Raw genomic sequence first — 16,501 nt, 5'->3', positions numbered from 1 at the left:
TCCTGTTTTACAACTTGCTTTAGTCTCATTATTCATGACTTTGATTGTATTTATACAGACAGACAGACAGGCAGGCAGGCAGGCAGACAGACAGACAGACAGGCAGGCAGGCAGGCAGGCAGGCTGACAGACAGACAGACAGACAGACAGACAGACAGACAGGTAGGCAGAAAGACATACAGACAGACACACAGACAGGCAGGCAGACAGGCTGACAGACAGACAGGCAGGCTGACAGACAGACAGACAGACAGACAGGCAGGCAGACAGACAGGCAGACAGACAGACAGAACATATGGAAAGTATTCACAGCGCTTCTCTTTTTCCACATTTTGTGATGTTACAGCCTGGAATAACGCTGGATTAAATGTATTTATTTCCCTCCTAATTCTACACATAATACACACACACACACACACACACACACACACACACACACACACACACACACACACACACACACACACACACACACACACACACACACACACACACACACACACTACCCCATATTGACAACTTAAGTTTGTTTGAGATTTATGCAATACTTTCCATATGCACGGTTTACTTTTTGATATTTCTAGACAAAGAAGTTGATCATAATAATAATTAAAGTAATACGTTTATTTGGTATAGCACCTTTCACAGAAATACAATTCACAAAGTGCTTCACAAGAATAAAAAAAAAGGTAATAAACATATACACAGACAGACACACACATACACACACACACACACACACACACACACACACACACACACAGACACACAAACACAGATACACACACACGCACGCACGCACACACACACACACACACACACACACACACACAAAACCTTTTTTTTTAAATCCATCCAGCTGCTGGTTAGTTGGTTTGGACAGCAGATGGCGCTGCTGCACAGACAGTGAACTGAGCACTTAAACTTGTAACAGAGTATTTCTGATCCTTGTACATGAGTAGATTATTATGTGAATATTTCCTCCACCACTAGTCTGTTGACTTCACTGAATAATCTCAACATTAATAATGCCAAGTTTCACCAAAAGTTTGGAGTGAGATTTTTTGGCCGAGGGACCCAAAACCGTGTCCTCTCTCCCACCCAATAATTTTTGCTAGTGTCCTGCAAGTATATTGTTCATAATAAATCAGAAATAAAGACAATTGGAAAATGTGATAAAACATCAAAAATCTTATTAAAATAAACTAATTCATGAATTGCAAAGTCGTAGGACAGGTTTTAATTAAACATTGGGTGTGGACACATTATAAGTGGGAGTCTGGGGTTCCCCCCCAGAACATTTTGAGCATTAAACACTTAATTTCCTGCATTCTGGTGAATTTTTATGAAGCAATGTGTGCCTTTTCTGCATTCATTTTCATGTAAAGTAAAAGAGAACATTCACGGTTTCGCTGACACAAATGTTACTGAATAGCATTCAATTCATAGTGCTTTCAAATATCTCCTGTAGCCTATTGTTAAAACATTTGGTTAAACTGTAATAAAGGTAATTATTCTATATCATGTCGAGTATGGTATTTTACAAGTAGCATTAGGCTTTATTCAAAGAAAAATAAATTAGGGAACAGTTCAACACCAATGCAAACTACTAGGCTAAAATAAAACATCTGGGTTACTTGGTCCCTCCTCTTAGGCTACCTTGATTGATGAAAAGTGCTATAAATGTGCAATACATAGGCTACAGTTCATTACACAGAAGAATAAAAGCATTTTTTTTGGCGGATGAGCCATTTGTTACTTTGCAAACCTAAATTTCAAACTAAATTACCAAAAAAAAAAAATATACAAAACGATCCAAATATCTTCTGAATTTACTTGAGTGAAATTGAAGGGTTAATATGTTTGACGCACGCGCGCTCACCGGCCGGCGGGGACACAATTCTTATCAGCGGTAACTTGGCAGGCTATCAACACACCTCGGAAGAGAAGGTGCGGGTAGTGGGCTCGCCTCCTTTATATGTCCATGCTCGCCTCCCGCTTCGAATGCACAGTGCACATCAAAGCATAACGTTAATGCGCGTTCAGAAAGAGGAAGTCACGGCACTCATGTCTGTTAGCTTTTCAAAATAAGAATTTGAAAATAAAAGTCCCGCAAAACAAATGTTATTTTGGGGATTAATTTCTCCGCGTGAGAAATTTGAGGTGTGGCGTGTGAGAGTGTGAACGGGTTGATTTGCGTGTGTCTCACGGCCAGAGTGAGACTTGGCAGCTATGACAATACAGCTGAAGTGAAATATATTATGCAAAGACTACTAGGTCGGTTAGTGATGGTGAGTAGATATATTAACTGATGTCAAAGTTTTCCGATTTCAATGACCAAGTATGTTCTTTTTTTGAATAAATATTGCTGATTCAGAATATAAACTGATGTTAGTTATAGCCTACAGCTGAAGTCACATTTATTCGTATTAAAGATATCTGGTTATCTTCATTTCTTATCTTTTATATTTGCTTGTTCAGTCTCCCATGTGGCAGTAATGGACCTACACGGATGTTTGTCACCTTACTGGGTCCAACAGTGATTTTTTTTATTATTATTTTTGATTACAGCATAAACAGCAAAGGTTTAGTTAGCTATCAGGTATGTTAGCCTACCTTTCAGCTAACTACTCTTACTAAGATAACTGAATATTTATAGATTCCAGATTCGAAGGTTTTTATTTGTCGCGTAGGCTACTCATACAGGATGCGCACTGAAATGTTTTTGTGACATGTACTTAGTTATGAAATGAAGAGTGTTATTAATAGATGTAAAGTTAAAACTAGATCGACAAGTTATCGACACAGGAGCTGCCACGACGGTGTCTGAACTCAGTCGTGCCGTCTTTCATCAGATTCATTTAGATTGTAGCTGCTCCAACAGTGATTTTTTTTAATGATTATTTTTTATTTTGTATTACCGCATAAACAGCTTAGGTTTAGTTAGCTATCAGTTATGTTACTTATAAGCTAACTACTCTAAGATAACTGAATATTTAGATTGTAGCTGCTCCCACTAACTTCTCCGTATTAGAGGATATGAGACATTATTATCTTCAGTGGACTTTAGGAGCGTAACTGGATTGTGATGGGATGTGAGTATTAGGAAGAGAAAAATAAGAGGAAGAAAAAGAAAAGCTCTTCATTTTAAAACACAATAGATTTATTGATTTCATGTAAACCTAAACATTTGAAAATGTTCCAAAACCCCATTTTAATTCAACCTGTTGAATTAAAAAAAATAACTGTTGATCTGTATGAGCACTACACACACACACACACACACTCACACACACACACACTTTCACTTTCACTCTCACTAAACACGTACATCTACAGTTCAACACATGATTTCTTGTAAATGCAGGTGGGCGGAGCTACATTCACAATATCCAAGTACGAAGGCAGTTCAAACTCCATTTTGAGTCAACAGCAGAGCAGTAGGATGGAAACCGAACACTGAGGCAGGGTGAGCGTTAATACAACATTTTTACTATTTTACTTTCACAGTCTCGAGTCAGTTTTCTCCCTGTAAACTGTAGACGAAATAAATGTTAGAATTAACTCAACAGTTTGATTTCTCTGTGGACATAGGAAGTTGAGATCCACAAAAAACAAGCTCAGAATATAAGGCAAATCAACCAGTGTGTGTGTGTGTGTGTGTGTGTGTGTGTGTGTGTGTGTGTGTGTGTGTGTGTGTGTGTGTGTGTGTGTGTGTGTGTGTGTGTGTGTGTGTGTGTGTGTGTGTGTGTGTGTGTGTGTGTGTGTGTGTGTGTGTGTGTGTGTGTGTGTGTGTGTGAGTAATAGATTGTGTCACTCCCTGCTCTCTCTCATGCGTCATGCATGTAAGTCTTGAACAAACCTGTTTCTCCTCAGACTTACTCTCTCAGATAACAGTCTATTTGGTGTTTACTGTTCCACCTCTCAGGCTGACTGAATTCCAGGAGATCAGTGTTAATATGGAGGAAGAGGAGGACAGAGCAGAGTCTCCAGTCCCCAGCTGTCTGTCTATGAAGAGTGACTGGTCCATAGGTGATCCTCCATACTTCAATAACAAACCTGGACCTTCATATACAAAGTAAGTGAACTGATACAAATTCATTCAGCTGGTAACGTTTTGTTGGGGCCTGCCACCACATTCATATGTCAAAAAAAGACAAAACATTCTGCGGTGCTTCAACTTGATCCACTTCCTCAATAAATACGCAGTTATTGCTCGACACAGAGAGGAAGAGGAAGTGAGACAGAGCCTGATTATGAGTCACTCTGTTTGTCACTGTGAGAGACTCCTGTCTGCCGTTTAGTTTATACACTGAACTTACAAACCAGAGAATTGTGGAGTAACATTGGCCTTTTTAAATATTGTTCTGGAATATGCTCTAACCACAACACAATGAGTGACCCAGGTTTAAATGTTTTTTTTTTTTTTTTTACCACTTTGTTTATTGATTTTTCACAGGTTTAAATGTTTTTTAATGGATTCTTTATTTATTTTTTTATAATACCTGGTTTTACAGGATGCTGCGGCTGTCCCATCTCTTCTTCTTTCTGTTCCCATACTATGTGCAATAACAGTCTGTGCATGTTTTCACAGATAAATCCTTTGTGCCATTCTCCTCTCAGTGTCCGAGGCACCTGAAAAAGCTGATAGAAATAAAAACATCTTTATATTTGCAGAGTTCAGTACCAGAGACAGAGAGCAGAGTCTCCAGTCCCCAGCTGTCTGTCTATGAAGAGTGACTGGTCCAAAGATATTCCTCCATACTTCAGTAATGAACCTGGACCCTCAGACCCAAAGTAAGAGACAGTTTGTACTGTAAACTGACCTGACATTTGAGGATGAACAAAAAAAATGCTGAATGAGATGAGTCATATTCATGATGCAGAACTATTCATGCAGATAATGTTTCAAACTAAAGTGGATCGGGGGGTTACGCGATAACTGTGGATAATAGGCCAACTGTGATGCGATTGCCTTTAATTAATTAATGGTTATTATTACCATGCTTGATTTCTACTTAAATACAGAGGTTATTGGTCCTTTTGGAATAATATGTATTTCCCAATTGAATACATAAAAATAAAACAGTATTGAAAATTCAGAAAATAAATGTTGTAGACCAACACTAGCATGCTGTTTTCAAAATAACTTAATAGTTGAAATAATTAATACACTGTGTTTTCCCCTTGAAAAATAAATGAATGCATTTCTCAAACTGTTAAAGACTCTAGCAGTGTGGCACTTCTGTAAACTTACTGAAACTTGCCTGGGCTATCACTCTCATGCATTCATCAGACTTTCTCTGTGCTGTCTCAGCTGTTTATACTGATAGATAGGTTGTGTTGCCATGGTGATGTTTTTTTGTTGAAAAATCAAAAACAAAATGCTTTGATAGTCATATTCATGATGCAGAACTATTAATGCAGATACTGTTTCAAACTCAAATGGATCTTATTTTATTCCTCTAGCAAATCAGAAATCATTACTCCAACATTGGAATTGACTGAAAATGTGCACATTTTCAAAATCCGGCAAAAATGTGCTTTTCTCATCTATAGCCCAAAAATATTTATTGTTTTACTTTTCCTCAAATCAGCTGTAAAGAGCGAGCAGACGTCATCCTGAATCAGTTAATATCATAAGTGTGCATCATGTGGTGAAAAAGCATTTGTAGAAGAGATTTTCTGACCTTGACTCCGTCTGCGGACGTTTTGAGCTTATTCTTAAACAAACTACTTCAGGATGGTCTTTGTGTATTTAGAGCTTCCTGAATGGCTTTGTCCTCAGAGAATGTATCAAGGATTCATGTGATATAAATAAAAACATATTTGTGTTTGCAGCCCCAGCTGTCTGTCTGTGAAGAGTGACTGGTCTTTACCTTTACCTCCAAACTTCAGAAATGAACCTGGACCCTCAGACCCAAAGTAAGAGACACTTTTTACTGGTATTAACTTGAGCTACGCCAACAATGCAGATATTTTATGATATACCATGTCACTATATGGCTATGTTAGAAAGATTCACGCCAGGACCGCCACCAGAGTGTCTTCTGGCTTCACTTTAAGCAGGTTTAGTTCAACGGTTTAGTTCCACCTCTGGCCTGTGGCGCGTCACTTGGGCAGACATTAGCGACTAAAATGAGTCTTTAGAAAAGAAGTGACAAAACAAATTTAAGTGGATTGGTTATTGTGGACAGAAAGCCATGCTGAAGTTTACATCTTGGAGTTTTTTTCCGAATACATTTTAAAGAAAATGAGACTGCAGCTTGCACTTAGAGCAGGTCATTACAGTTCAAATATGAATGATTCACCCCACCTTCGAACGGATATTCAATTTCCGACGATCCTAGTGTGAATTTCAGTGCATCTATTACTCAACAAAGCTATCATATGCTAAGTTAATAACAAACTATGTCATAATGCATCAGGAAAATGTATCATATTTTACATTACAAGTAAGAAGTCATTACATTATTATAACGGTGAATAGATGATAAAATCCGATGTTGAAAGGTAGAAAAATAATATTTTATGTCCCAGTTTCTGCCTTGAGAGACAGAAAGCATAAAGGGAATGATCAAACATGGCCACCGGCTGGACTTGAACCTGAGACACTATATTTTGTATGCCAGGGGGGTAATAATTTTACTTTCAGACTGAATGTTAAATTAAAACAGAAAGGTTGTGATACTTTCAGTGTTCTGTGATCACTTCTAACCTCAGTTCTAAACTAACTTACTCAAGCTTAACTACACAAAGTGACTGTAGAACAGTTACATGATCATCTACTTTTAACAGAAGACATTTCCTGTGAATTAGCTGCTCAAATTGTTGAGTTTTTATTTAAAACAAACAACAGGCAAATGACTGTTTTATAAGACCGGTTTCATTGTTATTTATAAAAATAAAATGAACAATAGTAATTTTACTTCCGGACTGAAAGTTAAATTCAAACAGAAAGGTAGCGATGCTTTCCGTGTTCTCTGTGACCATCTCTGGAAAAATCTAGATATTTTTTAATAGCTTAGAATTATTTATTAAAAAAAAAATCTCACAGGAAGAGGAAGAGGAGTGATGTTTCTGTGGAGGAGCAGCCGTCCTGCTGTGCTTTGTGTCAGGACGTCCTGAAGGATCCGGTCTCTACCAGCTGTGGACACTGGTTCTGCAGACGGTGCATCACCTCACACTGGGACCAGTCTGATCCATCAGGAGACTCCTCCTGTCCCCAGTGTGGACAAAGATCCAGAACCAGACCTGGACTGCAGACTGCCAGTCAGACCAGCACTGAACAAAGTAAGACTTCAGATCTGTTAGCTGATGTCATCATGTCTTAAAACAGGATTTATTATTATTTGGTCTATTTGTTGTGTTGTAAAGTATAGTCATTAATGAATTACATAAAAATCGCAGCTTTTAAAACTCTTCCTTTATTTTCTACTGGTGTTCATGTTGGCCATGAAAATAATCACCAGTCACTCAAATCATAAATCCCATATTTTTAATTTCTTTCAGACTGTAGTCTGCAGGAGGTTTTAGAAGGACATAAGATCAGTCTGAAGAGAAGATGTGAACGTGTGACAGAAGGAACAGATAAAGCAGGAAGTGGAACTCTCCTCAACAGGATCTACACTGAGCTTTACATCACAGAGGGACAGAGTGAAGAGGTTAATACCCAACATGAGGTCAGGCAGCTTGAGACTGCGTACAAGATGAAGATCCTCCATGACACTCCAATCAAGTGCCACGAAATCTTTAAAGCCTTAACTGGCCAACAGGGACACATCAGATTAGTTCTGACAAACGGTGTCGCTGGTGTTGGAAAAACCTTCTCAGTGCAGAAGTTCACTCTGGACTGGGCAGAGGGCTTGGAAAACCAAGATATCAGTCTGCTGATTCAGCTTTCATTCAGGGAGCTGAACTTGATCAGAGATGAGCAGTACAGCCTTCTCGAGTTGCTCCATGTTTTCCATCCAACATTGCAGAAGGTCACAGCAGAGACGCTCGCTCTCTGTAAAGTTTTGTTCATCTTTGACGGCCTGGATGAAAGCAGACTTTCACTGGATTTCCACAACAATGAGGTTGTGTCTGATGTCACACAGAAGTCATCAGTCAACGTGTTGCTGACAAACCTCATCCAGGGGAATCTGCTTCAATCAGCTCTCATCTGGATAACTTCCCGACCTGCGGCAGCCAATCAGATCCCTCCTACATGTGTTGACAGGGTGACAGAAGTGCGAGGCTTCACTGACCCACAGAAGGAGGAATACTTCAAGAAGAAAGTCAGTGATGAAGAGCTGTCCAGTAGCATCATCTCACACGTCAAGGCATCCCGGAGCCTCCACATCATGTGTCTAATCCCAGTGTTCTGCTGGATTACTGCTTCAGTTCTGGAAGACATGTTAACTACAGACCAGAGAGGAGAGCTGCCCAAGACCCTGACTGGCATGTACTCACACTTTGTGCTGGTTCAGACAAAGAGGAAGAAGCAGAAGTATGAAGGGGGACATGAGACATGTCCACAGGGGGTGACTGAGGCCGACAGGGAAGTTCTTCTGAAGCTGGGGAGGCTGGCCTTTGAACAACTGGAAAAAGGAAACGTCATGTTCTACCAAGAAGACCTGGAGCAGTGTGGTCTGGATGCCACACAGGCTTCTGTGTACTCTGGAGTTTGTACAGAGATCTTCAAAACAGAGAGTGTGATCTTCCAGAAAACAGTCTACAGCTTTGTTCATCTCAGCATTCAGGAGTTTCTGGCTGCTGTCTACATGTACCACTGTTACACCAGCAGCAACACAGAGGTACTGGAGGGTTTCCTGGAAAGAAAATATGAAAAACTATCCCTGTCTCTCTTCCTGGGTTTTGTCACAAAGAAATCCTTGAGTAGTAAAAATGGCCACCTGGACCTGTTTGTGCGCTTCCTTCATGGCCTCTCCCTGGAGTCCAACCAGAGACTCTTAGGAGGCCTGCTGGGTCAAACAAAGAGCAAATCAAAAAGCCTCACGGTTATTAATAACCTGAAGAAGATGAACAGTGCTAAGATCTCTCCTGACAGAAGCATCAACATCTTCCACTGTCTGATGGAGATGAACGACCTCTCAGTTAATCACGAGATCCAAGAGTTCCTGAAGTCAGAGAACAGATCGGAGAAGAATCTCTCTGAGATCCACTGCTCAGCTCTGGCCTACATGCTGCAGATGTCAGAGGAGGTTCTGGATGAGTTGGACCTGAAGAAGTACAACACGTCAGATCAGGGACGACTGAGACTGATTCCAGCTGTGAGGAACTGCAGAAAGGCTCTGTAAGTCCAGATGTGATTAATATGATTTATCAGTGTTTATCATTTTTTTTAGTTGTTCAAATATACACATAATGATAGATTTATTCTTTATATTCTTGAAGTGATACTTTGCAGCATTTGTCAGATCCAGGCTTCGTCCCTCTTCCCCTGCTTCCCCCCTGTACAGTTAATGATCAGTTTTTATTTATTCATAGATAATTAATTGTTATTAAAATAGTTATACTGATATTGTTTTTTAAATTAGTAAAACTACGTGTGTCTGTCAAGGTCACAGGTGCCTGAGATGAAAATATTGTTTCATGTCCAACAGTGAGATAAGATGAGCTTAATGTGAAGAGAAAATGTTTTCTCAAATCAGGAAATGTCCAACTGTTCTCTCATCAGTTATGTTACCATTTTGTAAAACATGTGTCATTACAGTCTTTCTGGCTGTAGACTCTCAGAGGCTCACTGTGAAGTTGTGGCTTCAGCCCTGAAGTCCAACCCCTCCCATCTGATCGAGCTGGACCTGAGTCGAAACAAGCTGAAGGATTCAGGAGTGAAGACTCTCTGGGCCGGACTGGAGAGTCCAAACTGCAAACTGGAGACACTGAGGTCAGTTCACAGACTGTAGCTTACAAGGTGTTTTGTTTTATTCATATGACTGAGGTAGGGATGGCCATTTAGAATTTTTTCTTTAACCAGTTAACCACAAGAATTAACGGTTATTAACCGGTTAACCGTTAAGATTTAATGTAGCCTATTTATAGTGAAATACATGAAACATTATAGCAGGGCTCCCGACCTTTTTTTGTTCCAAGGACCTGCATATTAATTTAACATACATTTTGACATTCACACGGCACATTGTCTGTTGTGAGAAGAGGTCTAGTATGCGAATGTAGGAGCAGAAAGAGCAATAAGTGACTGAAAAGGGACATTTACACACACACAGGCTTAGGGGATGGGTAGCCTACCGAAACCCGGTGCTAAGTAGTGCTGAGCACGGTGCAACATTTTGAAAGACCGTAGTATTGATAAGCTCCGACGTTATCAGTACAGCATAGGTTACTTTACGCTTTTGTTTAAGACGGATTTTCGCTATTGATCCTCGCACACAAGCATGGCAGACCTGTCTGTGCACGGGCACTCACTGCCTGTCTTTCACTCTCTCACACTCACTGAGGCGGTGATAGATGCAGGACAGCGTCCACCTCAAGAAGGCTAATGCTAGTGCTATGTTAAGCTAGCGGGGGCCCACGCTGTTAATTCAATTATACAAACACATGGCAGGGGAGTGGTGTGACCATAAGTTGTGACTGGCTATCTTTCTGGGAGCGTACCATGGACCTATTATAAAGTTGAGAGTAGCCTACACTACTCGTTTCATTCTTTACCGACAGTTGGCATTCTTACATCCGGTTTAGCGATATCAAAATAAGAGTCCGGATTTCAGAGAAATTAAGGTGATTTTAATTTTTAACCGTTTAACCTTTAGTATTAACCGGTTAAAGATATTCTTAACGGTTAACCAGTTAACCATGGACATCCCTAGACTGAGGTTTTACATTTTTAGTTCATAGATTTAGTTCATAGATGTTCAGGATTAGTCTGAGCACAAATCTGAAGAAATGTCAATTTAATATTAGCCTATTTTTTCGGGGAGACGCGCGTCTCTCTGCTTTAACTGATAGAGAAAAACTCGGTTGACAGTCATACCAGCAGCATTCACTGTAGTTTTACCTTTTCCCTGTTTGTCCCTTTCAAAATAATACTTCTGTCGTGGAAATGAAATATCAACCTTTAAAAAATTAGAATTTAGGCAATTAATACGAGGTGACACAATGTTTAAATACAAAATAGAACAGATCTTTATTGTTTGCAAACAAGGGTCAAGACCAACAATACAGCAAGGGGATTGAAATGAAATGACCACCGATAGGCAGTCATACAGAGAAGTTATAGCAAAATCTAATTACGCACGAACATTTCTGCCTCCGTATTAGATTTTCAGGGTTGGAGTAGTGAGACATAACAAATATAGTTGGCGAGCAGAAGTCTTCAGTACATAAAACAACCTGACTTTATCTTAAACAAGACTAAGGTCAGAGCAGTTTGAGTTTATGATAATACAATATAGTCTAAATATATTTCATATATTCACACAACAATATTTTCCCTAACACTTCCCACAAGCAAAAATGTGAAGAAAAGGGCAACCAGGCATTAGGATTACTGTCGAAACTCTATATTAATCATATGTATCATAAAGTGACATGAAACAACGTAATATGGGAATTATCTATGAAAACTCTATGTAGAAAGACAGGGCTTTTAGGAGCAGCATTGCAGCAGCAGTTGAGACGTGCCATGTGTGTCGGAAAAAAGCGCGAGAGAGGCAGCAGTAACGGAAGGTGACGCACTCCAGAGGTAGACACAGAATGTGTGTGGGGGCTGTAAGGCACACCTGTGTAATATTCCTGCTGTCTAATCAACATCTTGATATGCCACATGTGAGGTGGGATGGATTATCTCTGCAAAGGAGAAGTGCTCACTAACACAGATTTAGACAGATTTGGAATCAATATTTGAGAGAGATGGTTATTTTGTGTGAATAGATTTTTTAGTTAAGCGCATGGAAAAATGGGAGCAGAAACAAAAGTGTTGCGTTTTGTTCAGTGTATGTTGTGTTTATTTATTTTTTAATTAAAAAGAAGGTATGGGGCGCCCTTAGCTCAGTTGGTAGGGCGTCCGCCCATGGGCCTCGGCCAGCAGCGGAACCGGGTTCGATTCCAGCCCGCGGTCGTTCTCTGCATGTCACTCCCCTCTCTGCCCCATTTCAACTCTGTCTCTACACTATCAATAAAGCATAAAAATGCCAAAAATAATCTTTAAAAAAAGAAGAAGAAGGTATGTCAGTAAACGACCGGGCTGGCCCTTGGGATTCTCATTCCGTAGAGTTTGTGAAAATGAGTTTGACACCCCTGGTTTATATGAAGTGACTGGTGGAGCTGCAGTTTTTAAGAGGTGAAGTCACTACATCTTTATTGAAGCAGCAGCACGTTGTCATTAATATTAATGAGAACCCTTTTTCACTTTGTGTATTTTACAGTTCTTAACCTGCATCCTTTTACGTTCAAATGTTTTGAGTCTAAACATTCTTCAGCTCTGAACAGATAATTAAACATTGAAGGATTTCAGGCAGGATCACTGTCTCTAAACTTACATCATGTATTCTTTATTCAGATTGAGTGACTGCAGTTTGTCAAAGGACAGCTGTGGTTCTCTGGCCTCAGCCCTGAAGTCCAACCCCTCCCATCTCAGAGAGCTGGATCTGTGGGGAAACAAGCTGCAGGATTCAGGAGTGAAGCTGCTGTGTGGTTTTCTGGAGAGTCCACACTGTAGACTGGAGATTCTGGGGTCAGTTCACTCTGTTACTATTGTAGATTTTTATATATTTAATTAACAATTTAACCTCATTTATGTTTAACAACTATTGTATCCATAAAGTCATACTGTACATTATCTTTGTTCATATTTTCATTTATTTTTTACCAAGTTCAGACTGCAGTCACAAAAGAAAATGTAGAACATGTTTAAGGTAAATATATGTAGAATTTCTGATAGATTGTCACATTTCTATTCTGAAGATCCATTGAAAACGTTTACTAGTTGAAGGAGAAACATTATTTGTTTCCATTATTTCCGATTGTTTAAGCAAATAATGTTTCTTCATTGATATTGATCCTTCAGACCTCACTCACTCACTCACTCACTCACTCACTCACTCACTCACTCACTCACTCACTTACTCACTCACTCACTCACTCACTCATATTGTCTCTAAATTCACATCATTTATTCTTTTTTATATTGTCATTTATTTTGTGCAAAATTCAGACTGCAGTCGCAAAATGAAATGTAGAAAAAGTTCTAATTAAAATTTGTTATAAATTTGTGTAATGTTTTCCTGTATATTGTAACATAAATATCCACTTACATACCATCTGTGAAAAAGTTAATAAATATATGAAATGAAAAAAAAAGGTACATTTATGTTTAAAATGTTTGGTATATTGTCACATTTTTATACTCAAGATCCACCCAACTAATATATTAATAACACACACACACACACACACACACACACACACACACACACACACACACACACACACAGACACACACACACACACACACACACACACACACACACACACACACACTTTACATTCAAAACTCGTTAAAGGTGAAATATTTACAGTATTTGGTTTCCATTCATTTCGGCCACACACAGACACTCACTCACTCACTCACTCACTCACTCACTCACTCACTCACTCACTCATTGTCTCTAAACTTACATTGTTTATTTTTTATTCAGATTGAGTAACTGCAGTTTGTCAGAGACCAGCTGTACTTCTCTGGCTTCTGCTCTGAAGTTCAACCCCTCCCATCTCAGAGAGCTGCATCTGGGATCCAACAAGCTGCAGGATTCAGCAGTGAAGCCTCTGTCTGATCTTAAGGAGAGTCCACACTACAGACTGGAGACTCTGATGTAAGTAGAGGGTTGGAGTCAGCAGTGTTTCCCACAGAAATGGGTCTGGGTTCTTATCGGTTAAGACTGTGGCGGGAAAAATTATACTGTGGCTGCCCACCATACTATAATGCATTTACACACTTTATTCTTCATTCAGATTGAGTGGCTGCAGTTTGACAGAGATCAGCTGTGCTTCTCTGGTCTCAGCCCTGAAGTCCAACCCCTCCCATCTCAGAGAGCTGGATCTGAGTGGCAACAAGCTGCAGGATTCAGATGTGAAGCTGCTGTGTGGTTTTCTGGAGAGTTCACACTGTAGACTGGAGACTCTGAGGTCAGACATCATGTTTTACTTCTGTGCTAAAGATTCATATGTTGTGACACTAAACTGCTGACATAAGGCTTCTATACTGATCCACTCTGAGCATCTTTATTCTAAAGTTTTAATGTGCTGTGTGCTGTGCTCAGCCGGCCCTGGGACAAGGCTTTCTACATGAACAAAAATGGAAAAAACACATCCAAAATGTTCTTTGGATTCCATGTTTTCAGTTTGTTTTAGCAAGTAATGTCTGATTGTTAATATACATCCTTCAGACCGCACACACTCACTTACTCTCATACACACACATGTGCTGTCTCTAACCTTAAATCATGTATTCTTTACATTGAAAACTGGTTTAAGGAGAAATGTTCTTTGGATTCCGTTCATTTCAGTTTGTTTAAGCAAATAAGGTTTCATCATTGATTTTGATCTTTCAGACCACTCACTCACTCACTCACTCACTCACTCACTCACTCACTCACTCACTCACTCACTCACTCACTCACTCACTCACTCACTCACTCACTCACTCACAAATGCTGTCTCTCACTTTACATCATGTATTCTTTATTCAGATTGAGGAGCTGCAGTTTGTCAGAGATCAGCTGTGCTTCTCTGGCCTCAGCTATGAAGTCCAATCCCTCCCATCTCAGAGAGCTGAATCTGAGTAACAACGAGCTGCAGGATTCAGGAGTGAAGCTGCTGTGTGGTTTTCTGGAGAGTCCACACTGTAGACTGGAGACTCTGAGGTCAGTTCACTCACTCTGTTACAATTGTAAATATTATATAATAATTTATGTACAAACATAACTAACATCCATAAAGTTATAAATACTCTTCGTTCATATTTAATTTATTTTGTATAGGGATGGCCATTTAGAATTGTTTCTTTAACCGGTCACCAACACTCATTAAAGGGTAACTGCACCCCCTGTTTGAGCGTACTGGACGATTTTGAAAAATGCTTTCAGATCATGGATTCTGAATTCTGTTTTAGAAGCATTGTTTTTAAACATTCCCACATCAGCCGGCCGACATTCGGGAGGGAGGGGGCCTTTCTTTATATGTCCATGGAGGGGGCGCGTGGTGTCTGTGAAGGAGGGGGCTAGCTGCTAGTAGCTGTCACGCAGGAAGATCTGAATGACATGACTTCCTTGAAAAATCGAGTGACACAAAGTCTAACGGCACTGACTACACAGTGAGCTCATATGCCACGGGTCGTCTGAGGTGGAGGACTTTTATTATTCTAAATTGTTGGCCGGGTGTTTCTATCATAGTGTTAGGAGACAGAGTAGCGCAAGTGAGAGTGAGTGTGTGTGTGTGTGTGCGCGCGCGCTGCCGGTAGAAGTTAAGTGTGTTAACCCCCGAAATAACATCCTTGTTGGAGGGACAGTACAACAGTAGTAGCTCATGGATCAGCCATGGACCTGTACAGAGCGTGACCGGCTTTGTGGCGAAGTGATGACGTATCGGTGCACCAAAAGTGCAGCGCTATGTCATTTTTGGAACCCGAAGGAAAAAGTTTTTTTCAAATCTTAGTAAAGTTCTAAAATAATTTACAATACAAAACATTTCTTAAATTGCCGATATTTAACATATTGCAATTTTTTTCAATATTAATACCAGCATATATGTGTTCCTTAATAACATAGTGATTTAATTCAGCTTCTATCTCAAAAAACAAGTAAAAGGGTGCAGTTACACTTTAACCGTTTATTAACCGTTAAGATTTAATGTAGCCTATTTATAGTGAAGCGTTATAGCAGGGGTTCCTGACCCATTTTGTTCCAAGGACCGTCATATTCATTTAAAAACAATTCAGATGGGCCCATCATTGATACGCACTGTCTCAGATATTGGTGTTGTGATGTGGGGAAAGGGGCATCTGAAAAATTAAGAGGATTTTAAAATTTAATTTTATTAATATATTTTTTAACCTTTTAACCGGTTATAGATCTTCTTATCGGTTAACCATGGACATCCCTCATTTTGTACAAAGTTTAGTCTGCAGTCATAAAAGAAATTGCAGAAAATGTTTAATGTAAATTGATGTTTAAAATGATTGGTAAATTGTCCCTTTTTTATACTGAAGATCCTCCATATAATATGTTAGTTTATAAATGTTTACTAGTGGAAGGAGAAATATTTCTTTGGATTCCGTTCATTTCAGTTTGTTAAAGCAAATAATGTTTCATCATTGATATTGATCCTTCAGACCACACACACACACACGCACACGCACACGCACACACACACACACACACTGTCTCTAAACATCATGAATTATTTTTTTCAGATTGAGGATCTGCAGTTTGTCAGAGATCGGCTGTACTTCTCTGGCCTCAACCCTGAAGTCCAACCCCTC

At 39.6% G+C, this 16,501-nt stretch overlaps 1 protein-coding gene across 4 annotated transcripts in view; it reads left to right on the top strand.

Annotated features, from left to right (window-relative positions):
- Nucleotides 1-2,178: 2,178 nt before the first annotated feature.
- Nucleotides 2,179-16,501, top strand: part of LOC307254981 (NACHT, LRR and PYD domains-containing protein 3-like) — a 22,889-nt gene continuing 8,566 nt past the window's right edge. The window contains exons 1-13 of one of the 4 annotated variants that reach the window (XM_080033568.1): nt 2,179-2,291; nt 3,368-3,469; nt 3,929-4,078; nt 4,678-4,797; nt 5,842-5,925; nt 7,058-7,293; nt 7,513-9,298; nt 9,719-9,892; nt 12,524-12,697; nt 13,662-13,835; nt 13,975-14,148; nt 14,712-14,885; nt 16,433-16,501. The exon at nt 16,433-16,501 is cut by the window's right edge and continues 105 nt beyond it. In XM_080033568.1, coding sequence (XP_079889694.1) covers nt 3,960-4,078; nt 4,678-4,797; nt 5,842-5,925; nt 7,058-7,293; nt 7,513-9,298; nt 9,719-9,892; nt 12,524-12,697; nt 13,662-13,835; nt 13,975-14,148; nt 14,712-14,885; nt 16,433-16,501 — 3,284 coding nt within the window. In that variant the 5' untranslated portion in view covers nt 2,179-2,291; nt 3,368-3,469; nt 3,929-3,959. The remainder of the gene's footprint in view (nt 2,292-3,367; nt 3,470-3,928; nt 4,079-4,677; nt 4,798-5,841; nt 5,926-7,057; nt 7,294-7,512; nt 9,299-9,718; nt 9,893-12,523; nt 12,698-13,661; nt 13,836-13,974; nt 14,149-14,711; nt 14,886-16,432) is intronic. The other 3 variants (XM_080033570.1, XM_080033569.1, XM_080033571.1) reach the window with 3 other exon arrangements.

Source organism: Ammodytes marinus, assembly GCF_949987685.1.
Source record: "Ammodytes marinus genome assembly, chromosome: 9".
Lineage (NCBI taxonomy): Eukaryota > Metazoa > Chordata > Actinopteri > Uranoscopiformes > Ammodytidae > Ammodytes > Ammodytes marinus.
This window is presented reverse-complemented; position numbering and strand designations above follow the sequence as displayed.